Source organism: Nelusetta ayraudi, unplaced genomic scaffold (genome assembly GCF_046127955.1).
Source record: "Nelusetta ayraudi isolate G7.1 ecotype Tasmania unplaced genomic scaffold, CSIRO-AGI_Nayr_v1 ptg000151l, whole genome shotgun sequence".
In the NCBI taxonomy this organism is placed as follows: domain Eukaryota; kingdom Metazoa; phylum Chordata; class Actinopteri; order Tetraodontiformes; family Monacanthidae; genus Nelusetta; species Nelusetta ayraudi.
In genome coordinates this window covers 383,931-411,657 of record NW_027466201.1, presented here as the reverse complement: position 1 = coordinate 411,657, position 27,727 = coordinate 383,931, and the positions used below count along the sequence as shown (strand labels likewise).

Sequence of the window (27,727 nt, the reverse complement as noted above, 5' to 3'; positions counted from 1 at the left end):
AAGGAACGCCAAGCGCCTCGCGCCGGTGAGCCCACAAGTTGTTGTCAATGCGCCAGAGAGAGTCGTTGTTCGGCGTAACAGATGTTTCCACACCGCGGATAATCCTCACAGGAGTAAATTAAGGACCACGAGCGGCTTGATCAACCTTTAACCTCCTGCCAACACCTCAAAGAGGAAAGAATAGCATCCATCAGGCCTCAGAGGTTTTTCATCAGCTCCTTGACAAACAACATAAATTTTGCACAAGCAGCTGCCATCGGTAGGGGAGGCAATACTTTGTCTGAGTGATAAATTACATTTGGGGAGGGCACTTAGCGGAATCAAGGCTCGATTCTGCAGAACTTATTTACAGAGTGAAGCGGAGGGAGACTCGAAGGCAGAGAGGGAGGGAGAGACTTTTTAAAAAACACAGAACCAGGGGAGGTCATTGGCGAACCTCAGCCGTTTCGCTTCCCACTCACTCCCACACGCTCACCATCATTAAAATAATAAAAGGCGCCCAGAGAAACAGTGCGACAACCTGTGATACAACCAGTGACAAGTGAGACTGAATTTAAAATTGGATGTAAGTAATGAAGGGGCCAATTTCTTCTGGAAACTAATTCATGTTATAAGCATGTAGGGATTTTGTATACACCTATTTATTTATTTCTATAATATACAGATTTATCTCAACTGGTTATTGAATTAGCTCAATCAGTGTGGCACACTTTTCTAAAACTTGGATGTCTTGCGCCACCTGGTGGGCTGGATGATACCCAAGGAGCGGGAAGTTCAATAGGACTTGGAAAACTGAACAAACGAACAAAGTTAGGAGTATCGTTGTTTTATTTCAACCTGTAAAGTGGTCAAATGCACAGAAGCACAGTCTGAAAGTGGTTGCTAACCGTCGAACGGGATGTTGAAACATTTTTACAGCAAATCATCGCTAGATGCCGGCCTCACCAAGCCCGAGCTCACTGCGCGTTAGAGAGACCACTTGTCTGTTTTTCAGAGGTTCGGGCTCTGCACAAGTCACCTCCTCCAAGAAAAACACTCTTTGCCGATGGGATGCGAGCCACTCCCACAGGTATTCCATCCGCCTGTCGCACACCCACGGGTTTTGCGAGAGAGTCACCTGGAAATCGGGATTCCTGCTATCCAGCAGTCCCGGTGGGAGGCGCCGCATCTGATTTTGATTGAGCATCAAAAGTTGGAGACGATCAAGGCCCTGCAGGAGGCTCCCCGGCAACTCCTGCAGCTGATTCTGCTGGAGAAACACCTGGGACAACCGTGGGCTGTGGCTGAAGACCGCAGGAGGCAGGGTTTTCAATTTGTTGCCGCCCAGATTCAGCGTCTCCAGGCGGCGCAGGCTCCTCAGGTGGTTCGCTTGGAGCTCTTGCAGGCGGTTGTCGCTAAGGTCCAGGTTCTCCAAGTTGGGTAGCTTGTTGAGCAGAGCAGCGGGCAGGCTCGTCAGAAGGTTGCCGGCGAGGTCGAGCCAAGTCAGCTGGCTGCCGGCACCGAACCAGTCCGCGTCGGCCTCTTCCAGCACGTTGTTCTTCAGCACGAGGCTGCGCAGCGAAGACAGGGACGCAAAGACGTCCGCGGGAAGACGAGCCAAGCGATTACCCGTCAGATCCAAGGTGTGCAGGCGAGGGACGTCCCCGAGCAGATCTGATGGGAGGCTCGTCAGGTTGGTGTGGTAGAGCTGGAGGTCGGTCAAGAGAGGCACCGAGCTCAGGTGTCTGGCGGCGACGCCGCTGAGGTTAGAGGACTGGATGGACAGCCGAGTGGTGTTGGAAGGCAAGCCGTGCTCAGGGAAATGTGCGAGAGACACCCGGCCGCACTCCACCTCCGCACCCAAAGGTGAAAAGAAGCAGGAGCAGAGGGCCGGGCAGGAGCTGGAGCTTCTCGCTACAGCGGCGAGTATCAGCGCCACCCACAGGTTCATCTTTCCAGCACTGCACAAGTGAGAGACACGCAAGACGTTGCACAAGGTATCGGAGAAATGAAGCGGAGAGCGATCCTACCTGGGGGGTATATAGCCGTTGGATTGACTCAATGACTCAATCTGGGGAAATCGCGAACATTTGTCCTCAGCAGAGACCTGGGACAAAATGTTGCAAGAGGCAAATAAAACAGGCAAACAAAACGGTTAATCATCTGATGCGTGGGTTTGTATTTTATGGACTTTTTCTGTGATGCAACATGATTTGTTTTTGTGCAAAGGCACTTTTTTTTTGAAGACCTGGGTTTGTCTTTAATTTTCTCGATTTGATTATTGTTTTAATTTTACCTAAGGGGGGTATTGCTTTAAAAGACAAAACCTAATTAGACTATAGTGTTGCATAAATACTTTCACGGTCACGGTAAAAACACCAGCAGATTTGGATTATTCACAAGGAAAAGTCAATATGTTTATTTTATTGCTTTATTGCATAGCTAAACTCGGGTGCTGCGCTTTTATCACCACCAACTGTCTCTTTTTCCTCTGATTCTCAACTGGAGGCTAAAAGCAACAAACCCTTTGACTTCGGACAAAGTTTCATTGCAAGTTCAAGAAATGTATTCATTGAAATTCATAACGTTGTGATTTCACTGCAAAGAGACAAGCACTCACTTCTTACTTTTCATTTCATTTAATTTTTCATTTCATGTAAACTACAACTCAGATAAAATTTGAAGGTTTTTACACATGAAAACAAAAATAAAATAAAGCAGAGCTGTGACAATGCATCTCTACTCTACAACTTGAGTTCATTTTCTGACAGAGACACGACTGAGCGCCCTGCCAAGGACGGCGGCTCGGCACAGGTGACACTTTCTGGCAGGAAGGCCTTCTCCTTGTTCTTGTGGAGCCACCTCCACAGGTACTCCAGCTTCCCGTCGCATACCCAGGGGTTGGCGGTCAGATCCAAACCCTGAGCGTCCAGGTTCAACAGAGGATCCAGCAGACCTTGGGGGAGGTGACTCAGCTGGTTCTCATCCAGACTTAGAGCTTTGAGCTCAGTCAGCTCCTGGAAAAGGTCCCGCGGGAGGCTCCCGAGCTTATTCCGAGACAAGAAGAGGTAGCCGACTCTGCTGGTGTTCTGAAACAGATCCCCATCCAGGCTGGTCAGCATGTTGCCCTGCAGGTTCAGCCTCTCCAGTTTGGTCAGCAGGTCCAGCGACTTTGCCTCGATCCTTTCCAGGCGGTTGTCGGACAGGTCCAGGTTCACTAGGCTGGGCGTCTTCTGGAGAAGGGCGGCCTGGAGCGTGGTGAGGCGGTTCCCGGAGAGGTCCAACCAGGTGAGGCTGCTGTTCTCGGGCAGCCAGCTGCCGTCGGCCTCCTCGATCTGGTTGTTCTCCAGCACCAAGCTGGTGAGCGGCGCGTGGGCGAAGACATCGGCTGGCAGGTCGGACAGTTGGTTCTCGCTCAGGTCCAGGGTCCTGAGGAAGGGGACGCCTCGCAGGAGGTGAGGGGAGAGGTCACGTAGCCGGTTGCTGTAGAGGTGGAGCTCCCGCAGGCGAGGAGTGAAGCTCAGCTGCTGCTCAGTGATGGAGCTGAGGTTGGTGAACTGGATGGTCATCATGCTGGTGTTGGTCCAGAGGCCCTCGGTAGGGTACTCGGTCAGGGGTGCCGCGTTGCAGACCACCTCACCCCTCCTGTGGTAACATTTGCAAAAGTCGGGGCAGCACAGAGTGCCAGCGAAGAGACAAGCAAGGCAGAGCAGTGGGAGGGCAAACCACGCCTTCATCGCTGGAGGAAGAGAAGGAGTGCGAGCGTATGTCAGAGAAATCCAAACCACCTCTTATATAGTGTTGAAATATTTCACAACCGCGCAACGCATCAATTTTTAATTGTCGTACAGGATGTTCCGAAAGGGGGGAGAAAAAGTGACTTACTGCACGAAGAGCGTCTGTCAGTCTGCCTCCCCTGCAAATTTCTGACTCACCTGGGGGGCGGGGGGCAGCCCCCGAAAACTAATCATTACTCAGTGTGTAAACAAGGAGTCATTCGTCAGGGACGCTCGCGATCGAGCGACAAGAGTCTCTAATAAACCTGCAGGAACAAGGGCAAAATTTTGTGTTCACCCGATGAATAATTAAATAAATACAGCTTTGCAATTTGTTTTACGTAGGAATATAAAAGGAGCAATTGGAAGACCAAGGAACAAAGAATTGTGCTCATGAGAATGACCACAATTGTAGAAGCGGGAAGGAAGGAAAAGATTTGAACAACTTAAAAAAAAGTTTTCGTTCAACACAGTTTTGTTATCGCTCGTGTGATCTACAATATCATCATATATTTTTTCCGCAAATTCGGCAAAAATACCCTCTTCCTAGTCTCGCCTTCCACTTATGGGAAAATATAAAAGGACATGGAGAAACCATGAATTAAATATAAGTTGAAAGCAGATGGGACAGATAAAAGCGGTCAAATACAAGCTAAGCTGAATCCAGTTGGGCTGGTTCAGTTCCTCCTGCAGCCTGCGCAACGTGGACGTCAGGAGAAAGAAAAACGCGGCCACCGCCGCAGAAGACGAAGCCGTCCTTGTCACGCAGGTAGATGGAACAGCGTCAGGCAAAGGGGGGGGGAGTGTCCAAGCCGCCGCAGCGGGCTTCACGGCCGCTAGAGCGGGACTTTCAGCCGCACAGCCGGTTGCAGGGGAAGGGATCAGACCCGCAGCGCCGAGATAGCCTTTTTAGCAGATGGACGACATGATGAAGCGTTACATTATGTATGGCGAGCGCCGGTGGGCTTAGGGCCCGCTCTGAAAGATTCAGATTGCGCTCGAGCCCACTCGCTCGGCGTGCGGTTGAAAGGTAGAGGCGGACCCGGTCGCCTCAAAGTGTCCCAGAATACACGGCGGGCAACATGCGGACACGTCCGCAGGATCCTGCCAGCAGTCGGTGTTTATTCGTCCCTGCTCGGGGACAATATGGCGACGCTCGCCGCGTTGTCCAGCTGACAGGAGGATGAGTCACGGCTGAGCTAATGATATTGGGCTGTATCATGTATTAGTGTTAATCAATGTGTCATCTGCATATTGGATTCTCATCATGATGCCCTCTTTTCACTAGGTAGCTGCTCTAAAAACCTTGTTTCTTCTTTCTGACCTGCCACTCCACATTAGGTACACCTTACTGGGTACCTAATAAAGTGGCCAGGGAGTCTATACATACAGCAGACATTCAACTTTGTCGACCTTGGTTGTAACCGGTGGCTATTTGAGTCACCGTTGACTTTTCTATGGTCTGCAACCAACCTGTCCATCCTGACCGCCAACCTCTGACGTCGTCGAGGCGTTTACCTTGGCAGGACTGCTGCTGCTGACTCACTGGATGTTTGCTCTTTTTAGGGTGCAAATCCCGTCACACTCTAGGGGACGGTTGAGATATTCCCGGAAATCCCAGCAACCGAGCAGTTTGTGGAAAAGCTAAGACCAGCTGGTCTGGTCCCAACAACCATGGTCATCGTGTTCAAAGTCACTTTAATCCCATTCCTTCCCCATTCTGATGCTGGCTCTGAAGACCATCAACACACGTCTACCTGCCGGAGTTGCTGCTGTGCAGTTAGCCAAGTTGCTATTTGCGATTGTTGAACATTGACTTACTGCAACACATGCTGGACTTGACAGAAATTGAACCCAGAAAAGGTTGATAATTCAAAGTTCAACACAGATCAAAATGCACTGATAATCATTTACATGTGCCTTGTGCAGCGGACAAGTGCAAGAATCCCATCTGGAGTTTTTTTTTTTCCCCCTGCAGAAAATCCGAAAAATAATGAAATTAAAGCGTTATTTAATCTGCCACCTACTTTTCTACCGACAGGAAATATGGCTTGCAATTTGTTTGAAATTCAATCTGGGAGCTTGCGGTTGCAAAATTAGTCACAGCGCCTGTGGAGTGAAGTCATCCCAGATTTCAGCAGAGCAGCCTGTCAGGATTAGTGACCCCAAAGTCTGTTTTCAAGTCACTTCGTCGAAGCAGTTTTGTTTATTTTTCAAGACATTTTTCCACCCCCCAAAAGTTTGCTTACAGCACATCGATAGAGAGACAAGAGGCATGCCAGTGTTGGGAAACATTGACAAGAGCGAATTTTCGCAGCGTATGGCTCCTTCGAGACGTGAAGGAATCCAAACGGGGGAAAAAAAAAATAAAAAAAAACTTCACACACTCAGTTTCACCCAAGACTGAATTTATTTGACTTTGTGGTCGATAACATGAAAACACGGTAATCTGCTCAGATATTCACATTGATTTTTTCTCTTCTTTTCGCTGCAACGTCTTGCGATGAACCGCATCCGAGGGGTGAGAGACTTCCAGGGCTGAGTTCAATAAAGTAAAATAAAAACGCTCATTCGCTCCGAACTGCACTTCAAATACGCAGACTGAGCCTTTAACACCTATGTACAAACGTTCACGCACACACACACACACACGCGCGCGCACACACACACACACACACACACACACACACACACACACACACCTTAGAAACACAAATGCATTTGAGTCACTGGCGCCTGACAGAAAATCACACTTGTGCTTTTTTATGACCCCCCCCCCACCCTTTAAACCAAGGCGATTTGAAAACAGCTTCCACGGCATAAGGCAGATTTTTTCAGATGCGGTCCCACCTTGACATGATCGCCGCTCAATTCGTTTGCTCTCGTTAGAGCCCCGACTGACAGTTCCAGTTCTCATGACGACGGGCTCACCGCGTCTGTCCTCCTTTAGTACAGTTTTTTTTTTTCAGTCACTTCCTCTCTAAAATATTTGCTTTTTTTTTTTTTTTTTTGCTTTTTTGTCTTTAAAAAAAATAAAATAAGGCACAGCATCCGGACCGTCATCGTCATTCCTTCCCGGTTGAAAGTACAGCATCTTTCGATCAACCAGGGCTAACTGTGGAGAGACAGAGAGGGGGCAGACAGAAAGGGAAAAAAAAAAAAAATTATGTGAGAACCCTGGGACGCCAGCAACGGCATGGCTGGACTTCAAATGAACGCCCACGCAGGAGCCACACAAGGAAGCTTTTCAGCGAGCACTGCGAGGTCTGCGAGTGAAAAGCAGAAAAGGCAGACAGGTAAGGCGACGGCGTTTGCTTGCAAAAGGGGTAAAAAGAAAAGTACAGCATACGTAATATTGAAAAAAAAGAACGAAAAAAGGCCTTTTTTCCTGTATCCTGATTAGTGGATCTCTCATAAAGAGTGTTGGCGAGTAATCTATTACCAAGTAATCCACTACTGTAATGAAATGACTTGTTGAGTAACAGAGTAATGCAACGGGTTTACCGTGGCAAAATGTGTAATTATATCATAATTACTTTATCAAAAAAAATGTTTCATTATCTACAAAATTTCTGAAATGTAGAAAAACAACGGAAAACTACGATGTCGCAGATTGACGACGCAGGCGTGCCTGCAACGTCACTGATATGCGACGACGCACCAAAACAAGCACGGCGGCGGCAAAAGAAAAAAGCAGCGATTGTGTGTTTGACAGCTGGAAATACAAACATTGTTTTGAGTTCATCTCGACTCAATGAAAGAATGTTGTGGTGCGTTGTGCGTTATGTGCAGGAAACGAGACCGTTACTCAACTGTTACTTTATCTTTTTTTTTTAACTGGAGTCATTAGTAATCGATTACTCATGAAACAAAGTAGTTAAATAGCTAATTAGATTACTTTTTTTTAAGGAGTAATCAGTAATCGGTAGTTGGATTACTTTTATGGAGTAATCCCAACAACACTGCTCATAAAGGTGTCATATCAGAAACGGGTCTACGCATAATTGTACTGTGAAATACATAAAACTGTATTGTGAAAATATTTGTATATTTAACCCTCTGTTTAAAGCCTTCTGTTAAACACTCTCAATTTTAAGTCTCTTGCTGAATGTGCTGTTTTGTTGTCACTTCTCCAAGCTGGCAAAAAAAAAAGGTATCAATATATAGGCATCAATTCCCTTTGTGACATCACAAAGGGCTTAAAGTGCAAAAGAAAAACACATGGAAACACACACATGCAGGAAACACATTCCCAATGACAAACACTTACTGCAAATTCCATGTTCCAAATGTCAAACACATAATATTGCACTCAAACCTCAAAAGCGACAAGATAAAACGGCAAAACACGCATGCAGAGGTCCAGTTACCCTCTGTCCCCCTCTCTCTTTGACTTGCTTCAGAAGAACAAATCATCATCATCATCATTATCGTCATCATCCAACGCCCAACTCCAGTCTTTCAGGCCAAACTCAAGCAATCTGAAACAGCACGAGGTTCACAGACGGGGTCAGAACACGTTGACTGAGCGGACCCACGGCCGGAGTGTTAGCGCGTTAGCGTGCGCTGAACGCGCGGACGTTAAACGGCAGCGTGCTCACGTGCGGCGGGGCCTGTCCGCTACTTACAGCCTCTGAGAGACGTTAGAATGGCGGCGAGGTCAGAGGTCAGTGAAGGATGATGCGGAGCATGGGGCCGGCGCTGGGGGACGAGAGCTAGTTAGCGGGGGTGTGGAGGTTTGTGGCTTGTGAGAGCAACGTGAGGAACACCTCGTGTAGGTCTCCACTACAGGAAGGTGTCGTTAGTGGTGCCCAGGAAAGAATCTTTTAAAAATGATGATTTGATTCTATTTTCTGCTCAGTTAGGTGCCTGCTGGCGCTGCAGCTACTGCAACATTCCGCACATGCAAGCGGGCCGGGGTCGGCCAGGGGCTACAGGCTACTCGCCGAGTGCGCACGGTTCTCTCCAGAGACAACAAGTAAACCGAGTTTTCCCCCTTTCCACTGAAAAATAAAGGTTTAGCTGCAGATGAAGATGATTTATTAAAAGCAAAAATTGGATGTTTGGGCTTTATTTTGCTGACGGAAGGTGGATTCTGCAGAAGGGAGAGCGATGGCAACATTGTTGTTAAATAAGTTAAAATGCCTCAAGGTAAAAATACTGGGTCGGGAAAGGGGATAAAAAAAAGATATATCTGCTCAGCATCACCTGTCATTGTATGCTGATGACGTGCTGGTCTTTATGGAGAAGCCACTTAACAACTCATGTCTCTGACTGTAACTGGTGTTATTGTTACAATAACAATAAAAAAAAAAAAACATTTGATCACAAAAAACATATATATTTGCTTTTAGCAAACCCAAAACACAAAAATACCTCCTGATCAGTGTTGAGGTCTGTTTTCTTCATCGATTACTCTTCACGCTTTGAACAAATTGTTCTACTATACGCAGCCCAGGTTGTATTGTCTATACAAACTGGACGGCCTGGATTTCCACTCTTAAGAGGCTCGGCAGGATTTGTAATGTCTGTATAATGTGTAAGTAAGAGGAACAAAAAAAAATCTGCTCTGATAGTGTCAGATCAGATTCAGGCCTCCTTCAGATGCAGGGATGGAATGAATAAATGCATCTGCCGCCGTGTCTCATTCTGATCGGAAAGGTGAGATATTTCCTGGCATGCGGGCGCAGCTGCACGTGCGAATGTTTGCCCTCTTCCTTAAAACACTGATAATATGATTCTGTATCTTTCTGGATCTCTTGCCGTCTCCATGGCGACAGCCTGTTTATCGTGGCTGCACGTGCGTGATGTTTTGTACGTGATGGACGGAGAGGAAAGCAAGATTGGGAGGATTTTCACCCCACGCTTTTGCGAGGAAGAAGTCAAATTCGAACGGGCTTTGAAAAGATTTGACCGACGCGTTTGAGTGAAATCGTCGGCAGGATGAATTCTACTCACATTTTCGTGCGGGAAAAATGCCTGTTTTTTTTTCGTTTGAATTTGTTGAAATTGAACATCGACCAGAATGATTAGCTTAGCTTAGCATAACAACTCACCCTGCGAAGCACTTTGGCACCATACGCTACAACTTTATATATCAGTTGGGACTGAAATTCATATTGCATCCTTGTGCAAGAACATAATGTACACAAAAGGTACAGTATACAGAGGTAAAAAGTGGAAATGATATAAAACTACACATAACGTACGAAGATGCAATAACGAAAATGGGGCTAAAGTTTCCATTAAGGTTCTTTACAGTCACAATATGTGTTCTGTTGTGCTCATTTCTTTTCCTGGTCGGCTGCCAAATCCCATCCACGCTTACAGAAGAGCGTTTAAGAGAAAAATGTGGAACATTCAAGGAACAGAAACTGGGCATAAAGATAAAGAAACGTCCTCACCTCGTCTTCCCGGACGACTGCTGCTGCTGCTGCTGCTGCTGCTGCTGCTGCTGCCTCGTGGACTGGATCTTCACGGCGCCGCGGTGGGACGACATGTGCGGCGAGCCTTTGGGCGATGGCCGCTGGGAGATCCTTGGCGAGGAGCGCGCGGTGGCGTCCGGGGGGGACGCGGGGCCGATCGCCGGCGGGCTCATGGTCGGGTGCTTCCTGGGGATGCGCTTGAGCAGGTGGCTGACCCAGCGCTGCTGCTCCTCCTGGGAGTTGGTGAGCAGGAGGAGCTCCTTGGCCGTGGACATGTCGTAGTTCACTGTCAGGAGAGGGAGGGGGTGTCCGGTGAAGGTCACGTTGGATCGGCTTTTAAAGGTCCAGTGTGTCATATTTGGCTTGATTTCTGACTTTCATATATATATGTGTATATATATATATATATATATATATATATATATATATATGTATACACATATATATATACATATATATATTTTTTTTTATATATATATACTGTATATGTACATATGTATACATATACATGTATATGTACATGTACATATACATAGATAAATGACATAAATACATACATACATCCTGCCTGACAACACATTTTGTAATTAGGGTCGACGCTCGCTGCCACCGTAGATCTCAGGCAAGCTCAGGAGGGGGAGTGACAGAGGCCGCAATCTAGAATTTAACCACCTGATGTCGCTGTTTCTTCATCAAAATCTCCAATTATTACAAACTCGGCCTTTCACCTGGAAGCCGACGGGTGGGGTGAGGGGTGAGGGGGAAGGAGGTGGAGGGGGGTAGGGCTCACCCTTGCACGGCACGATGACCTCCTCCTTCCGGTCCAGGTGGTCCTTGTGGCACTTGGTGTGGCAGCGGCGGCACTCGAGCGCCGGCGGCGGCTTGAAGACGTGCCACAGGGGCCGCGTGCAGGCCTCGCAGCTGGACGGGAAGTGGTAGAGCGTGAGGATGAACTCGTGGCCCTTGTGGCTGATGTAGGAGGGGCGCTCGCCGTGCGCTGCGGGCTCCGCCGCCGCCTCCTGCTCGCGCTTGCTCTCGCCCTCGTTGGCGTACAAGATCTAAGGGGGAAAGAAATAATAATACGAAGAATGATGATAATAGTAATGGTAGCAATAAGGGATGCACCGATACCAGTACCAGCGATTGTGCATTACCTGGAATATCCTGGGAACTTCTTTGGGATCTGCGCGGTACACGTCGGTGTGAGTGACCGGCCGGACGTGGAACAACTTACTGCAAGGAGGACAGGAAAAAACGCCTTTGTTAATCATCATTTTCACAAGCTTTGCTTTGAAGTTACTGGATCTGGCAGCTCTGGCCGCTAAACGGTTGAGTCGCTGTCTGGTTTCTCTTTAAAGTCTTCATATCATAATTTGTAGTTTGACCTGCTTCTGTCTCTCCCCCCCACTTGTTTTTCCGCTCCTGCTGATTCCGTTCATTTGCAGAAACCAAATGGTTCCTATGACAACGACCTATTGTGGTATTTGTATTGTCTTGTTTCTGCCTCTCCTCTAGCGCCACCGTGAGGTTTCAACTACTCGGGAAGATTGACTGGATGACAAGTTCTGCAACTTAATGCAAATGTGCAGCAGGAGAAATTCAATTCCATTTTCGATTCACACTGGTCAAAGTCTAGATTAGCATGGTGAGCTGCGGCCTGCCGTACCATGCTGCTAGCATGTTTGACAAAACAAACTACAACTACCACTGGTTTCGATCAGTGACTCACTCGATGTCAAGGGTCATGAAGGGGTTGGCCTGCTCTCGGTCCTGCTCGCTGTGGTAGAACAGGATCTTCTTGCTGCTGACAACTATGTACTGTGATGGAAAAACAGGGGACACGGGACCACGAGGTTAAGTGGTGATTAGGTACTGGAACAAAAAAATATTTAAAAAAAACAAAAAAACAAGCAGATTTGCAGGTGCGCGAAGCGACGTTACTTTTCTGTCCCAGCCGAACCGCTTGGTGTTCTTGGTGGGAAGCGAAATCCAACCTTCCAGCCTGGAGTCTGAATTGCAGGAAGAGAGAGAGAGAGAGAGAGGGAAGAAAATAAAAACGAAAAACAGGAAGCTGTTAGAAAAAAGTAGGAGAGCAGCTTTGAAGCATGCGTGTCGTTTCAAAGAACGCCGTGACATTTTCAAACTCTCAGCGCTGTTTTTCTTTTGTGCAAACGATAATAGTTTTGGTGGGGAAAAAAAAAGAAGAAAAAGAAAAAGGAACGGACTGCACACTCGACCTGAAGGACACGTGCAGGAGAACCGGGCTGGACTCGCAAAAAGGGACGAGTGAAACAAACCACACAAGCGCACACACACGGCAAATGTTCAAGCATCTGTCGACGGAAATCAAATGACAAAACGTCTCGCTTTGATCTCACGCCGACGCGTTGAAAGCCGTCCGACCTGAAAAAACGGTTTTCCCTTCTTTTTTGCGAGGGAACGAATCTGCATAAAGCAGCTGCTGGGAGGGTTTGGAGGCGCGGCGGGAGCGTTTAGTGCAGCGGAGTCGGAGGGGATTAGCGGAAACGTTGCAGGCTGGATCCCCGGGCTGAGGACACTTGGCCACCGCAGGTCAATCCGGCCTCAACTGCACTCAATAGAAGTCATCTTCTCGAACACCTACACTTCATAGAGGTGCAATAAAGCACTTTACGTTTACATGTCAATACCAGTAGAAACAATCCAACTGTCTACAGTAGGGGTGTCAAACAAGTCTTGCTTCAATACTGAACATGCAACAAGCAAAGCTAAATACTACACAATAAATAACTTCTTATCGCACACAAGCAAAATGAAATTTCAAATTAAAAGAAATAAAAAGTAAATAAAAATCGCACGCCTTTTTTTTTTATTTGCAGCCTTCTTTCATCTTTTCAATGGGCTGATAATGTATTTAAAAAGATAAAATAACAACAATAAACCAATGAAGTCATAATACTGTCCTTCAATGAACATCCTGTCCTGACTGACGTGCCAAAATGCTAGCAGAGCATTCTGGGATTTGTAGTATTAGCGATACCAGGCCAGGCGGGCCAGTAGCTCTAGTAGTGATTTTATATTGGCCTTGTCGGGCCAAATACAATTTCACAGCGAGCCGAATTTGCCCCGCAAGCCAGAGTTTGACACCTTTTTTTTTTCTTCCCTTTTTTACCCTATAGATATTTTATTTCATTTCTTTTAATTAACATAATTTCCCTTTTTTGCACTATATTGCTGCTGGCAAACTCTATTGCATTCTATTCTATCCTTCCAATTACACCGACTCAGAAGTGCAGTTTTCTGCCAAAAGTTGTGGTTATTTTTAGCGCGGGCGGTTGTGGGTCCTCAACCCGGGGGGTCGCTCTGCCATGCAGGGTCACCTGCACACTCAGCCCCGTGGGGCTGGTCATAGGTGAGGGCCAGGGGGCGCCGGCCCTGCCCGCCACCACCACCACCACCACCGCCATCTTCTTCTTCTAGGTCATCTTCTTCCTCCTCCTCCTCGTCCTCAGAGTCAAAGAGAGGGCGGGCAGAGCGGAGGTCGGGCCGCGTGTCGATGCAGACGGATTTGTGCGTGCGCTGGTAGGTGAAGGACATTGATTCGGAGGTGTGGGAGTGAGTGATGCGCACTGTGCGTGCAGGGGATCCGGAGGTGAAATGGCAGGAGGAGAGGAAATAATATAATGAGGGGGAGGTCAGAGAGGAAGGGGAAAGCGTCAGGTGGGTGGAGAGAGATAGAGAGAGAGAGAGAGAGAGAGAGAGAGAGGAACAGGGGCGGAGCTTCTCCCCCGATCTGGCAACCCGCTTCCTGCCGCAGCGCCTACCTGGGTAGCCGTCCATGTCCAGGTCGTTGCCGCTGCTGATGCTGGTGGAGTCCAGCGAGTGGACGCTGAGCGTGGAGAGCTGGCCGCGCAGCTGCTCGATGTCGCTGTCCTTGCTGTCCAGCGCCATCTGCAGCTCCAGGCGCACCTGGTTCTCCTCGGCGATCAGCTGAGCGTCGGCGGCGGGAGCACAAGGCTTCGCGTTAGTCTCGTCGGATCTAGTTCATTGCTAAATATGGAGGGGGTAAAAAAGTGCTTGGCAGCTGCCAATTCTGCATGTCGTCCCACTTAAAAATAAAAATTAAAATAAATTTTCTGCACCCTTATACTTATACCTTAAAACAAAACCATTTTTTACATTCTGTCTGTCACAATTGAAGCGTACCCATGATGAACATTTACAGACCTCCCTCATCTTTTTAAGTGGGACAACTTGCAGAATCGGTAGCTGCCAAATACTTTTTTTTTTTTCTCGGATTATTGGATTTTTGGGCTGATTGGACGATGCGTAACTCAACTGAATGTGTGGATCGATGAGGTTGGGCTGCGAAAGTCTTGAATTATACTTTTTAGAGTAGCAGTAGTAGTAGTAGTAGCAGCAGTCATATCAAGGTAATAAAAGTCTGCCATTCAATACTGCTTGATGTCTCTGAAACTTTAGGTTGTTTTAGTTTGTAGGACCTCTTGACACCACCAACATGTGACCTCAAAAGTGTCTAAAATGTAAAATAGTTTTTTGTGACAGAAGGAATTTTTCAAAACTCGTCCCACTTGGACCCGTCCGTGAACTTGAAAGTGAAATGGAAGCTGTTGGTAAAAAGCTGATGAAACAGGTGTTTTGCGACAAAACTGTTCCAGCTCATTAATAATTGATGAACAGCCACATGATTGTTCACTCGGAATGCTCCTCCCACACCACCCTGTCAATGACGCTGGTGGGCGCTGGATTATCGATTAACTCGGTAATTAATCTCAGGCAGAAGCCCCCTTGAAGTTCATCTTGGTTTTTTGTTTTTTTTTCGTGTGCGGCCTTACTGACCGCCTGCATCTCGGTCATCTCCCGCTGGTACTTGATCATGGTGCTGTTGAGCTTCTCCTTCTCGGACCTCAGCTCCTGCTGCAGCATGCGGTTCTCCTGGTCCCTCTTGTGCACGCCGGTGTCCCGGCCGCGGCGGCCGCCCGGCATCATCTCCCTCCTCCTCATCACCTCGCTCAGCTTGTTGATGGCCTGCGGGCCGTCGGACGGCGGCGGATCCAGCGAGGAAGGGGAGAAAGAGGAGGAGGAAGAGGAGGAGGAAACGTGTCGGAAAGTTTTTTTTTAGCCTTTTGAGTTTTTTTCTTTTTTTGAGCCCAGAGTTCAACGCCAGCCTCCAGCCAGACGCTGTTCTGAACAACGGATGACGCAGCACAGAAGATGAGAAAGCGTGACAGAGACAAAGTGTTTCAGACCCGCGTGTGGGCGCTCAGAGACGCACCTGAATTTTCAGCGTCTTCTCGCTCTGCAGCTGCTTTTCAAAGGACACTTTGACCGCGGCCATCTGCTTCCCCTCCTCCTTGGCCCTCTGCAGCTCTGCACGCACGTCGCCGGGGAGAGAAAATAGACCATTAGTGATTCTGACTGCGTTAAAAAGTTTCGCTTTTCGGCTCCGGGGCAAACAGAGCGGCGCTCACGTTGCTGCATGTCCTTGAGCTGGTTGTTGAGCTCCTCCTTCTCGCCGGCCAGGTTGCCCACGTCCACCGTCAGAGTGCGATTGGACTCCTCCAGCTGGTCGGAGGGGGTTCAGACAGTCACTCTCCAGGCTTTGTACGACATAGAGTGCGCGACCTTCCGCTGCTTCTGCTCAGGTTTGATTCAGACTTCTAGTCTAACGTGATCTAATGGATCCCCTCTCAGGTCTCTCATCATATTTTATATTGTTTCTCTCAGTGTGCAAAAAATACCCATCAATATTGGGGGATTGTTACTCAACACCAATCTAAATCTCCTTAAAATGCAGGAGGCCTATAATAACCTCACAATATTTCATGGCCCAAAACAATGACGAGTGGGCGGCGCCCTCACCGAGCTGATGGTGGCCTCCTTGTCGCCCAGCTCCTGCTTGTGCCGGGCCATCATGTCCTTGATCTCCAGCTCCTTCATGATCTTCTCCTTCTCCAGGTCCGAGTACTGCTCCTCGGCGATGGAGCGGGCCAGCTGCTCCGAGTCGGCCTTGGTCAGGCTGGTCTCCAGCTGGCCCATCAGGGACTCCCTGGGGAGGAGGCAGAAACCGGGTCTTGCTTCTCATTTCAGGCCAGGAAACATTTGTTTTCAGCAACTTTCCTCCCCTTAATTGACTATGGTGTTCTGCTGCATCACTCGGCCTTAGGTTTTTTTCACTGGCGTGGGTATCTGGACAATCCCATTGCATTTTATACACTCCAGCAAACTGCCCATCATTGCCTCGTTTCTCATTGGATGTTGTTCATCTATGAATCCATTTCTGAGACGAGTCACACCATCTCTCTTCTTCTCACACACACGTCATCTAAAATGAATATGACTTGTAGTCAAATGGGTAAAGCTTTTTAATATGCTGCTCCTTCAGCCTGGAATGACCTCCAAAAGGACCTGAAATTGCCAAGGTTGATAACGTAAATAATGGTGAATTCATCTTCTTTCTCTTAAAAAAGTGTCTATTTTAAATTCTCACCAATTCCAGACTTGAGTTCCCTTGAGTTCTTATGGTATTTTAGCTAGCTGTTAGCTTGGTGTGTAACTATTTGCACTGTGTTTCAGGTTTGTCTGCAATGCACCGTCTGTCTTATTTCTAGTCCTGTTGTACATGATGCCCTCTTGGCAAGGTCACTCTTGGAAGAGAGATTTATTATTTTTTTTTTAAATCTCAATGAGGTTTTTTTTTTTTTTTCAAATGCAATGAAAGCACATCCTGCTTTAATTAAGGCACACGTGACACTCCTGTCGGATAAAACTTTAATAAACCTGCCTCCCTGCCTCATTCCAGGCACATGTTATCCTACCGTCCCATGTCGGTTGCGTGATGCTCCTCACTTGTCTCTTCCCGTGCTTTTTTTTTTTTTTTTTTTGCACAAGTTGCTGAAATAAAACGATGAATAAGAAATGGCCCTTCAACCACCACGGCGGAAACCAACCTCTCCTCCTCGTACTCGGCCAGGCGCTGCTTCATGTTCTTGCCCAGCTTCTTGTTGTCGTCGTACTCCTCCTTCAGCTCGCGGATCTGCGTCTTGTAGAGGGTCTGGCCGGAAGGAACCAAAGGGAGATTTGTCAAAAAGTGGAAGAAGTGTTTTCTCAGCTTCCAACTCCAGCGTTTCAGACGGTTTCTCCTGTCGCTGTTTAAGCAGTTGAGGTGGAAACAGAAAGAAAAAAAATGAGGTATTTTGCGGATGAGAATTACCGTGAAATACTGCTCAGCCTCCAGCTGGTCCCTGAGCTCCTTCAGCTGGACACCCATATCGTGATTGTCCCTGGAACGGCACCAACAATCTGTCAATCTCTGCTGCTGCTGGCTAACGACCACCGCGGAGCAGCCAAAGCGCCGCTCTCTCAAATCCCATCTGACAATTCTGACAGGAACTTTGTTTTTTTGGGGGGGTTTTGGTTCATTAAAACGCATTTGTTCGAACCTGCGCAGCTCCTGGTTCTGGCTCTCCATGTCGTCCTTGAAGTCCAGCAGGTGGTTGATCTCCTGCTTGAGCGCCTTCTCCGACGAGCGCATCACCGACACCTGCTGGTTCTGCATCTTCAGCTCGCTCTGGCTCAGGTTGCGCCTGTGGATCTCCTGCTCCAGGCGCGAGCTCAGGCTCGCCACCTGCGCGGCCGACCGAGACGACAACGTCAGAGGTTGGCGCTACGAGCCGCCAGCAAATAAATGGGAGGAGAAATCGAAATAGAACAGGGAGCGACCTCTTCCGAGAGTTTCTCCTTCTGCGCCTGCAGCTCGTCCAGCTTGTTCTGCACCAGCTTGTAGTCGCAGTCCAGCATGGAGTGGTCCTTCTTCAGCTGCAGCAGCTTCTCCTCCACCTGCCCTTTAGCATTGCGCTCCTCCTGCAGAGTGTATTCCATTTCTGGCCCGAGCAAAGCGAAAGCAAGCAAGATAAAGAAAAAAAAAAAAAAAAAAAAAAAAAAAGGCCATTAGGAGGAAAGATCAAACCAACACTTGCTTGTTTGCGGCACTGAACAAACTTTTTCTTTTGTCTTTTTTTTTTCCGGTCGGAGTTGAACCTGCTGCAGGCACCAATATAAATGTTTGGGAGACACGCGGATGCTAATGAGTGCAAATTTATGCGGTGGAGGAAGTGGAGGAAGACACTTCTTAATTCTTCTTCGGGCCTCGTGGATAAGACTAAAAATGGAACGCTGCGGCGCCGCTCGGGTCCTCCTCCCGGCACGGTAATTAGAATCTAGCTACGTGTTTTCAGCCAATCTGTCTGTCAAACTTACAACCTCGCATTCAAAGTAGGAAATTTCGCTCATCCATCTTGACAACTTTGCATCAACAAAAGCGTTCAAAGCTTCCAACACAACAACAGCAGCAGCAGCAGCAGCAGCAGCAGCAGCAGCAGGCCCATTAATTTATTTTCATTGATGCAGACAAGACTTATTGCTCCAGAATCCCTCTGCCCCTCCAACCACCTAGCATGGGGATGCACTCCTGCTAATAAAAACCAATTTCAGTCAATGTAAGTACAGATTGCATCCTATACCAATCACCTTCCCACTACTAATGACCAAAACAGGACATAACTGATGATAAATGGCATTAAAACAAACAAACAAACAGAAGAAGAAACAAAACAGGAAGAGGCTGCCATCTTGGCTACTGGTAAGGAGACTGGCTTGAAAGCTCTTGCATGTGCAGTTTAGTGAACATTTTGCGTTCTTCTTACTAAAAAAAAAAGAACTGCTTCACACGGCACTGGAGGCATTTTGTCAGTGGCAAGAGTTTAGCTGAGCAAAAGACTGACTGTGCGCACAGTGGCTAGCATGGCGGTTGGGATATGTAGCTAATGATGCGCTAAAGGTTTGAGCTGAGAGGTTCCACGTCATGATGACCGGAAACCAGGACACTTTGCCTGGCAATGAAATACTGAAATAATTCTCCAGTTTCCATGACACTCTTGCGATGTACCTCTGTACCGATACGTCTGAAAAAGAAAACACCTCATGAGAGTGTAAAAACCTTTCAGCGATATTTGTGAGGTTTTTCCAAGTTTAGCTCTTTCCATTACCAGTTTTTAGCTAACATGCTCATGTAGCTTATTTTCGTTGTTGCTTGAATGTGTGACACAGAAAGGGTTTTTGTATTCACCTTTCAAGCTCCGCCTCTGCCATTAAAACACCTCCTATGGGCTAAAGTTTAGCAGACATCACGACTCACCTCTCACAGCCTCAGCGATGGCCTCCTCGATGGACTGGTCAATGCTGTTTTTGTCCGCGAGCTTGGCCCTGGTGGCCTTGTGTTCCGTCTCCTCCTGCTCCAGGCTCTGCTGCAGCGACTTCAGCTTGAAGGTCGAGTCGATCTCATGGTTGCTCTTCGCCTGCGGCGCCAAGCAGGATGTTGCCACTTTACTTCCCCCCGGCGATGTTTTTTGGGGTGAAAGAAGGAAAAAAAAAAAGATTGCTCACCTTCTCCAGGTCGTTCAGCTTCTTCTGCAGCTGCTTCTTGTCGGCCAGGGCCTTGAAGAGCGAGGCCTTCACCTCTTTGACCTCGTCGTTCAAGCCGGAGATGCGTCCTGAGGTGGCGTAGAAAAAGAAAAAATGAACTAAAGCATTGTTAATGTTGATTATGAGATCAAATTAAATAGCTGGACAAAACAGAAACCAAATGCACCTCATCGGCTCGGATTGAAAAGCTAATGACCCTCTGTGAGAAAACTCCTTCGCACATTCTGGCTGCATCAAACACTTGGTGCAGCCAGAATGAAAAAAAATATAAACAGGTCTATTTTTCCACTACCAACTCCACCCACAAGGGGAGTTTCAACGAGGGTGGAAAAAGAAAAAAAAGAAAAAAAAGAAACAAAAAAAACAGTAGGCGTCAGAGCAAACAGGTAACGCCGTTGTCCCGACGCGTCCCCTCCGACCACGGCTTGGAAAAAAAGAGCAACTCTGAGTTTCCGAGGCCGCGTCTCGCAAGAGGGGCTGCCGGCTCGCCGCTCCCACTTTGGCTCTCGCAGCCTCCCGCTCCATTCTCAGCGCTGCTTGCGAACAGATGTTTCCACCTCTGATCTGATATTTCCCAAGGCCGGGTCCAAAACAACAATCCGCGTTAACGTGCCCTGCCCGGCTTCCAGGCCTCTAACGCTGTGCCTTTTATTTCTTTTCCTGAGGAAATGTTTGCTGGCCGTAGGCTCTGACGGAGCCGTTTCAGAACCGCGGCGTTAATCACCAGGTGTCTCCTGCGCTGAAGAAATCTTTTGTGCTGCAGAGCGTTTCGATAAACGCTCTGTGTGGTAACAATTCCCAGATTAAATTGTCATGGTTTTTTGCCTTGGACTCCTGTTTTTTTTTTTTAATTATCGTTGTAGTTAGCCCTCTGTTTACAGCCAAGGCTGACGCTTCCACGTTTGGAAAGAGACAAAAACGAGGCGGAGACGAGGCGATATCGCAAGACGGGACAAACTCCTGCCCTCGCAATAAACCGTCAGGGGTATCAGTGCCCTTTGTGACATCACAAATGGCGGATTTGCAGGGCCACGTGAGGCAGAGCTTGCAAAGTAACCGAGCGAAAGGGTCGACTTTGCTCTTATCTGGGAGTTGTTGTTTTTTTTTGTTTTTTTTTTAGCTGGACACACATACTGCCGTTAGCAAACGCTGGTTAAGTTTTCACAACGTGGGACTTTCAATTCTTGGTCGGTTGCGCTTATTTGGGGTTCGGCTCCGACGAGGCTCGTCAGCATTTTTGCACCTCTTTTCACAAGTTTCTTCACCGGTTGTGCGGGCGCTAAAAAAAAAGGGAGAGTGAACAATGCGAAAGTGAAAACGTTGGCTGAAGCGCAGCAACCGTGGCCGGGCCACGAACGCTCAGCGGCCGGCTAAGAAAAATGCAGAGTTACATCAGGAGACGGCGGCGGAGGGGCCGGAGGAGTAGTCAGAGTGAGACAAGCCGATTATTTATAGTCGGTTGAACAATGTTTTCACTGTTGCATTCGCCAACATAAATTACCATAATGAAAAAAAGATGCCCGTCATACCACGCGAGTGACACTGACGCAACTCCAGCTCAGACTGTCATGTCATGTCAGATATATATATATGTATATACATGTATATATATATATGTATATATATATATATATATATATATGTATATATATATGTATATATATATATATATATATATATATATGTATATATACATATATATATATATATATATACATATATATATATATATATATATATATGTATATATGTATGTATATATATATATATATATATATACACACACCTTTGGAAAAAAGGGAAACTGGCCACGAAAACAGCTCCATGACCCACTTTTGGGTTGCAAGCCACCAGTTGAGAAACACTGTTCTAATGCATTATTTCAATACTTGTACTGTATGCTGGGAGCATTTTCTTTTTTGTTGCTTTGGCCGTCCGTGAACTGTAGCAGTAGCAGCAGTTGCCTCCATGACTTCGAGGCAGTGGTAGAGAGTTGAAATCAATAAATAAATAACTCCTGGGGGGCGGCTCACCCTGCTGCTCAGTGATGGTGTCGGCCTTCAGGTGGCGGTCCCGCCTCTCCTCGTTCAGCTCGTCCTCCAGCTCGCGCAGCCGCTTCTCCAGCTCGGCGCGGTCGCCCTCCAGCTGGCTGCGCTTATCGGCCGCCTCGCGCATGCTGACCTCCAGGCCCTTAGCGAGTTTCTGCGCCTCCGCCTGACCCCTCTTCAGCCGTGCCGCCGCCTCCTCCTTGGCCTGGAGCGCCGCCGTGCTCTCCTCCAGCTGAGCGTCACGGAGGAAAAAAGAAAAGCAAAACAAAAAACAAAAAAAAAACAAACAAAATCCAAAACAATTGTTTAACGTTGAAAATAACAACCTGATAAAACCAAATATATATATATATATATATATATATATATATATATATATACATATATGTATATATATATATATATTTATATATATATGTATGTATATATATATGTATGTATATATATATATTTATATATATATGTATGTATATATATATATATATATATATATATATATATATATATATATACATATATATATATATATATATATACATATATATATATACATATATATATATATATATATATATACACATATATATACATATATATATATATATATATATATATATATATACATACATATACGTGTGTGTGTGTGTAAAATGCCCCCTCACTTGTCTCTGGAGCTGGATGTTCTTCTCATTGGAGATGTGGGAGTTCTGGTTCTTCTTCCGGAGATCATCCATCTGGTCCCTCATGTTGTTCACTTGCGGAACAAAACAAAAAGGTTCCCATGAGGACTTGGGTGAAGCGCATTCAGTGGATCCCCCCCCCCCTCTGAAATATACACTGGTGCTTTATCATTGTTTAACATCAGACGGTGGGGGGCGGGGGTGTCATAGATAGATAGGGCGTTTCCCCCCCGAGGCGCTCACGCTCGTTCTCCAGGCTGCGCTTCCTGTCGGCTTCGACCTCCACCTTGCGCAGGTTCTCGCTGTTCTCGTGCTGCAGCAGCGCTCGCTCCCGCTCCAGCTGCCTCAGCGAGGCCTCCACCTTCTGCCTGCTGCTCATCTAGGAGAACCCAACACAGAAAGCGTGAGGGGAAGATCTCCAGAAGGAAGAGCCTGACGGGCCTCCTGGCCAGATCCTCACCTCCTTGTCCAGCTCTTGAACCAGCTTGTCCAGGCGGTTGGTGGTGTTTCTGCAAGGGAGGAGCAGCGGGGACAGGGTTGGTGATTTCCACGCAGCGTCCCACGCACGCACCGCGCTCACCCTTGCACAGCGAGACGTGACTAAACGGCAGACGGCAGCGAGGCGCGGAACCGAGCAGGAGCTCGAGGCTATGCGGTGGCAAAGGCGTCAGTACCATTTTTCTACCTCGTCCATTCATTTAAGCATCGCCGACATCTGTAAAACGGGGATGTCTGTGAGTTTGGCCTCACGCTAAAGTGAAAATTCGGCTCGCTTATCAGGGTTTGTTCGTAATCATCACAGTCAGAAATGTTGCAGTTTAAATGCATGTTTGCGTGTTTTTGTCCCCGTTTGGTCATACTTGAACTTGTGCTCCAGCTCTTCTTTGGCCTGCATCTCATAGTCGAGCTGCTCCTCCAGCTGATGAGCCTTCTTCTTCAACTGATCGGAAGAAGAGGAAGAAGGAGGAGAAGAAGGAGGAGGAGGAGAAGAAGGAAGAGAAGAAGGAGGAGAAGAAGGAGAAATATTAAATGTCCATTTCCGTTTATTCATTTCATTATTATTCATTCACTTCCGTTATTTCACACCTGTGTGAGCACTTTTGAGAACGACTCCGCACACACACACACGCGCGCGCACACACACACACACACACACACACACACACACACACACACACACACACACACACACACACACACACACACACACACACACACACACCTCCTTATTAGTGTCCGAGTCCTTGTCCTTTGAGTTTTCCTCCTTCTTCTCCTCCTCCTCCTCCTCCTCCTTGTCCACAGCAGACTTGCCACTCACCTTCAGCAACCTGTGAGCAAACAGATGAGACACATTCACACCTGTCCGCACGTCGAGGTCGAACACGGTGAAAAAGGAAAACGGACGGGGCGGCAGGGTTTCGAATGCCGCTTCTTGTCCGCTCGCGCTGAAGGTTGTTTTTTCGTTTTTTTTTGTCTTGTTTTATTAATTAGATCATCTGCTCGCAAAGTCTGAGAGCGAGCGACTGCTCAGCAGGCTGCGACGGCAGCACACTCTCGGTGAAATAACAGCCAGGATGCCGCCGCGCTGATTCTTCCAACAGAGAAAAGGCGATTCTGCTGTCTCCAGCACTTTTTTTTTTCCTACGGCAACTGAATTACGAGACGGGTTGTTCAATTCAGTGACAGCCGTCGAATTTGAGGAAGTAATAAAAGTTGCATTTGCAAGTCTGCCGTCACAGGATCTGGAAATTCCTTCTTTAAACACGCGGAGAGATTTTCCTGCACCTCATTCGTCCGTCTGCACCGAATCGAACCGCGAGGCGTCATCGCGCCCACGCAGCCGACTGGTTGTCGATGACTTTGCAGTCATGAATTACACGTTGCCGTCACGGGGGCCGGGAACTAATCGAGCTTAAACCCCCGATGAATTTTACATCACGAACGAAAAAAATCGCAGACGTTCGCTCCGACGATGGAACGGCACAACCTTCTACCGCTCGTCAAAACAAGTTGCTGATCTGCCGCGCGTGAAAATACGTGGAGGAAGAGGTCAGGGGTCGGAGGTCAGAGGTCAGGATGAGCAGACTGCTGGGAGACCACAGAGAGTCCACGGGAACTCCACGATTGGTCCAGTCTGGAGCCTCACCAGCCTGGTCTGCCTCCTCCTCCTCCAGCTTCGTCACTCTGGAGCTCCACTGGTGCGGCAGCCAGCGGGAGAACCATAAAAGCCCGCCGTGTTGTTTACGTCTCCAGACTGCTTGCTGTGGTGTTTTTTTTAGGTCCGTCTTTATTTGGTGCTTTATGAGGCGCTTGTATTTTCAGACTAACTTGCTTGCTGCTGTTTCTTTTCTGTCGCGCAGGTCGTTTGATCTCATCCCGTTTTAGAATCGCTTGCCTGCGACTCGTGTCTGTCGGGGCAAAATAGATCGTGTGTGTGTGGCTTTCGTTCTTTGTTTGGTATGTCTGAAGGTAATCGAGCGCTTTAAAAATCCTAGTTTGCTTTTGCGGCAGCTCAGTTGCAGCTTTGCCTCGTCTCCTTTTTGTTAACCTCAAACGAATAAATCACTTTTCCGTCACAGTCACTCCGGTTTTATGTCCCCTCCCTTATTGAGCATCGTTGAAGCAGGATTGATGAGGGTGCAAAACAAAATCTGAGACATGAGACTTTATAGCAAGGTGTTCTTGATTTTTTTTTTGACACGTTCTTCAAATAAATGGAAAATAAACGTCTAAAAAAATATGTTTGCCATCAGCCTAAGTACAAAAAAAACACCACACACCTAGCTTAAAGGTGTAGCCGTTGTTTTTATTTTACGAGTTCTACTCAGAGTGAGTGGCGGGATTTAAAGGCCGGACTCCGGAGGGCGTTTAAAGGGTCGGTCGGAAAACAAGGCGGCAGTGTGGAGGCCCGAACAGGCGGGACAGTGTGCGAGGCGGCGCGAGGCTGCGTTCAAGCTAGCGGGTGTGAAGCCGTCTGCGGGTCTACAGAGCTGTCCTTCAAAAACCTGCTTCCTGAATCTGGACGGCCAAACAGACACGTGAGAGACGCATGTTGTTCCCCTGAAAGAAACCCCCCCCCCCTCTTGACACTGAAATAAAACAATCCACCAAGTTACATCAACGAGAACTTACTGGTCCTCCTTAAAGTAGGTGAAGCCAACAAACGGGAGCTGGTTGCCCACGAAGGCCTTGGGTGGCGGGAAGGTCTCGGCCGCTCGATTTTCATTCTCGATGTCGTCGAAGTTGCTGGTGTCCACGTCGCCGCTCAGCTCCGGCACCACGGGAGGCACGGCTGTAGGACACAGGAGCAGGCGGTGGTTTGTTGTTGTTTTTTTTTTTTTACTTGTTCATGAAAGTGAAGCTTGGAACTGCACAGAATTGAAGGCAGAGTTTCTAAGAAGTGGCTTTTTTTTCCTGGAGAAAGGCAGGTTGGGCAGGTAGCTACCTAGCTAGGCTGACAGTGCACAGTGCTCGCTTTGTGCCCCGAACACAGTTCTTTCCTTTCACTGGCAGACGCCGTCTGGACACAGCCGCGTCCGTTGAAAATGTGCACAAAAAGGTTAGAAAAATGTATGAAAAGGGCCAATCAGATAAACCATTCAGGACAGAAATAGTCCCTCATTGAGAATACAAGTAGACTTCCTCAGAATTCAAGATGACTGCCCCCTGCCAGAAATTACAAAAATTTACATTGCTCAATATTAAAGGGATATTTCACCAGAAAACTGATATTTGTACCCATTTATCACCAAACACTGTTTCCATAATTTACCATGTATCACTTTCTGTATCTGGGCTCTGCTGGCAAGTTCTAATCTCTGGAGTTTCAGGGATGAAAATGAAAACATTCCAGCTGATTGCTTGTTCGGTGTCATCGAGGTTCACAGGTCTAATGTCAATTAAAAAAAAAGTGACGTTAACACTGTGTTTTTAGCCGGTATGGCATCAGAGCCAGAAGCCTTGTACGGTACAAGTGAGGCCGGATGAGGTCAGTGCAAACATGTCCCCACTCTCTGTGTTTACAAGTCGCTGTGTACAGGGCTACCTCAGCCAGAGAGCCAATGCTTATCAAATACATACAAATTCTCACTAATTTTCTTGCTAATTCTTTCTTGCCAGGAGGTCAGAGGGAACATTTTGCCCCAAAAACACCTTGTTAATGTCTCAGTTTTGGGTCCAACTGGACACGACGATGTTTTTGCCTGTTTGGAGTCCATGGTGACTGCTGGCGTCCATGTGATGGAGTTCTTTCCATTCGTGAACCCCGCGACCAGCAGGCCATGTGGATTTAAAAAAAAAAAAACGTCACCGGAGCTCCCGTCCAAAAAAAGCGGCCGGCGGTAAATAAGGAGAATGATCAATTTCCAGCAAGGCACGAAGCCTCGGGATGAATGGGACTGGAGGACTGGGGGTAGCGGGGGGGGCAGATGATGGGGGCTCTGCGACGCCCGAGTGTGGTGAGATTCCGTCGAGGCCCTTGTGGCGAGAACTTCCCAGAATGCACCCTGATAGCGGGCGGCTAATGACAGGCAGGGCCGCGGCCACAGTGAAAGTGAGAGAGAAGGGAGCAAACCAGCGTGCAGGGGCGCCCTCTCTCATTAGGCCCATCCAAAGGGGCCGCCCTGCCCAGCCCCGCCCCGCCCAGCCCAGCCCAGCCCAGCCCTGCTCTGCCCAGCCCTGCTCTGCCCAGCCTTGCCCTGCCCAGCCTTGCCCTGCTGCTCAGGGGGGACTCCAACCAACCATTTATCCATCACTCCATTCACTCCACTTTCACTCTCTTTGAGGACAACAAGCATGGATCCAGTGGCGGAGCAAGACATTTTTTTTCTTGGGGGGGCAGAGGGGGCAACATGGCTGCGTTCAGACTGCAGGCGAATCTGATTCAAATCCGATTCCTTCTCGAATCCAATTTTCAGGGCTGACTGTCCACGCTGTGTTTTTAGTAAGTGTCCAAATGGGATGTGGCTCCGTTCAGACTGGGCCACATTATTGACCCATCTGACAGGTTTGCTGCAGCAACGGCGTCGGAGCGTCGTCGCCGTCCAGTGTAGCGCGTGTAGTGTGCGACGGCGTATAATTGCGACGCTTGTTGCGATACATGGCCTTGTAGCTCGGCTTGAATGGCGCTATCTCCCCTACAGACTGATGAGGCAATGAGTTTCCTCCTCTGTCCCGGGACTGCTGTTTTCTACTTCTTCTGTCTGCTCTGCACCTGGAATGGCGCCCTCTGGTGGCGCATTGGGTCTTGCGTCGCGTAGGGCGACGTCACGGACGGTCAAAACCCATCGGGGTGTTTGGAGCCGTTCACACTGAGACGCAATCTGTCTCAATGCGAT

At 47.9% G+C, this 27,727-nt stretch overlaps 2 protein-coding genes across 6 annotated transcripts in view; both read right to left on the bottom strand.

Annotated features, from left to right (window-relative positions):
- Positions 1–814: 814 nt before the first annotated feature.
- Positions 815–3,732, bottom strand: LOC142879914 (uncharacterized). Its single transcript, XM_076013474.1, has 2 exons — positions 2,727–3,732; positions 815–2,005 (listed from the first exon to the last, which is right to left on the bottom strand). Exons 1-2 carry the CDS (start codon positions 3,714–3,716, stop codon positions 929–931), a joined length of 2,067 nt encoding a protein of 688 aa, XP_075869589.1. The 5' UTR covers positions 3,717–3,732; the 3' UTR covers positions 815–928.
- A 3,011-nt stretch (positions 3,733–6,743) lies between these two features.
- Positions 6,744–27,727, bottom strand: part of LOC142879900 (rho-associated protein kinase 2-like) — a 37,630-nt gene continuing 16,646 nt past the window's right edge. For 2 of the 5 annotated variants that reach the window (XM_076013451.1, XM_076013452.1), the window contains 25 exons: positions 25,524–25,683; positions 23,614–23,719; positions 23,252–23,331; positions 22,852–22,900; positions 22,635–22,770; positions 22,374–22,465; positions 21,697–21,943; positions 19,625–19,731; positions 19,377–19,536; positions 17,903–18,063; positions 17,623–17,807; positions 17,394–17,463; positions 17,131–17,234; positions 16,043–16,229; positions 15,652–15,745; positions 15,456–15,550; positions 15,020–15,208; positions 13,984–14,149; positions 12,122–12,189; positions 11,910–11,998; positions 11,335–11,413; positions 10,971–11,238; positions 10,160–10,466; positions 8,126–8,236; positions 6,744–6,870 (listed from right to left, as the gene is read on the bottom strand). In XM_076013451.1, coding sequence (XP_075869566.1) covers positions 8,155–8,236; positions 10,160–10,466; positions 10,971–11,238; positions 11,335–11,413; positions 11,910–11,998; positions 12,122–12,189; positions 13,984–14,149; positions 15,020–15,208; positions 15,456–15,550; positions 15,652–15,745; positions 16,043–16,229; positions 17,131–17,234; positions 17,394–17,463; positions 17,623–17,807; positions 17,903–18,063; positions 19,377–19,536; positions 19,625–19,731; positions 21,697–21,943; positions 22,374–22,465; positions 22,635–22,770; positions 22,852–22,900; positions 23,252–23,331; positions 23,614–23,719; positions 25,524–25,683 — 3,281 coding nt within the window. In that variant the 3' untranslated portion in view covers positions 6,744–6,870; positions 8,126–8,154. Of the gene's footprint in view, positions 6,871–8,125; positions 8,237–8,383; positions 8,457–10,159; positions 10,467–10,970; positions 11,239–11,334; positions 11,414–11,909; positions 11,999–12,121; positions 12,190–13,539; positions 13,789–13,983; positions 14,150–15,019; positions 15,209–15,455; positions 15,551–15,651; positions 15,746–16,042; positions 16,230–17,130; positions 17,235–17,393; positions 17,464–17,622; positions 17,808–17,902; positions 18,064–19,376; positions 19,537–19,624; positions 19,732–21,696; positions 21,944–22,373; positions 22,466–22,634; positions 22,771–22,851; positions 22,901–23,251; positions 23,332–23,613; positions 23,720–25,523; positions 25,684–27,727 lie in introns of all 5 variants that reach the window. The other 3 variants (XM_076013455.1, XM_076013453.1, XM_076013454.1) reach the window with 3 other exon arrangements.

Excerpts from the sequence above, each read along its gene's own strand:
- LOC142879914 (XM_076013474.1), bottom strand. The coding sequence starts at position 3,716 with ATGAAGGCGTGGTTTGCCCTCCCACTGCTCTGCCTTGCTTGTCTCTTC. Across the intron at positions 2,006-2,726 it reads CAGAAAATGAACTCAAGTTG|GATCGCTCTCCGCTTCATTT; the intron begins TAGAGTAGAGAT and ends CCCCCCAGGTAG.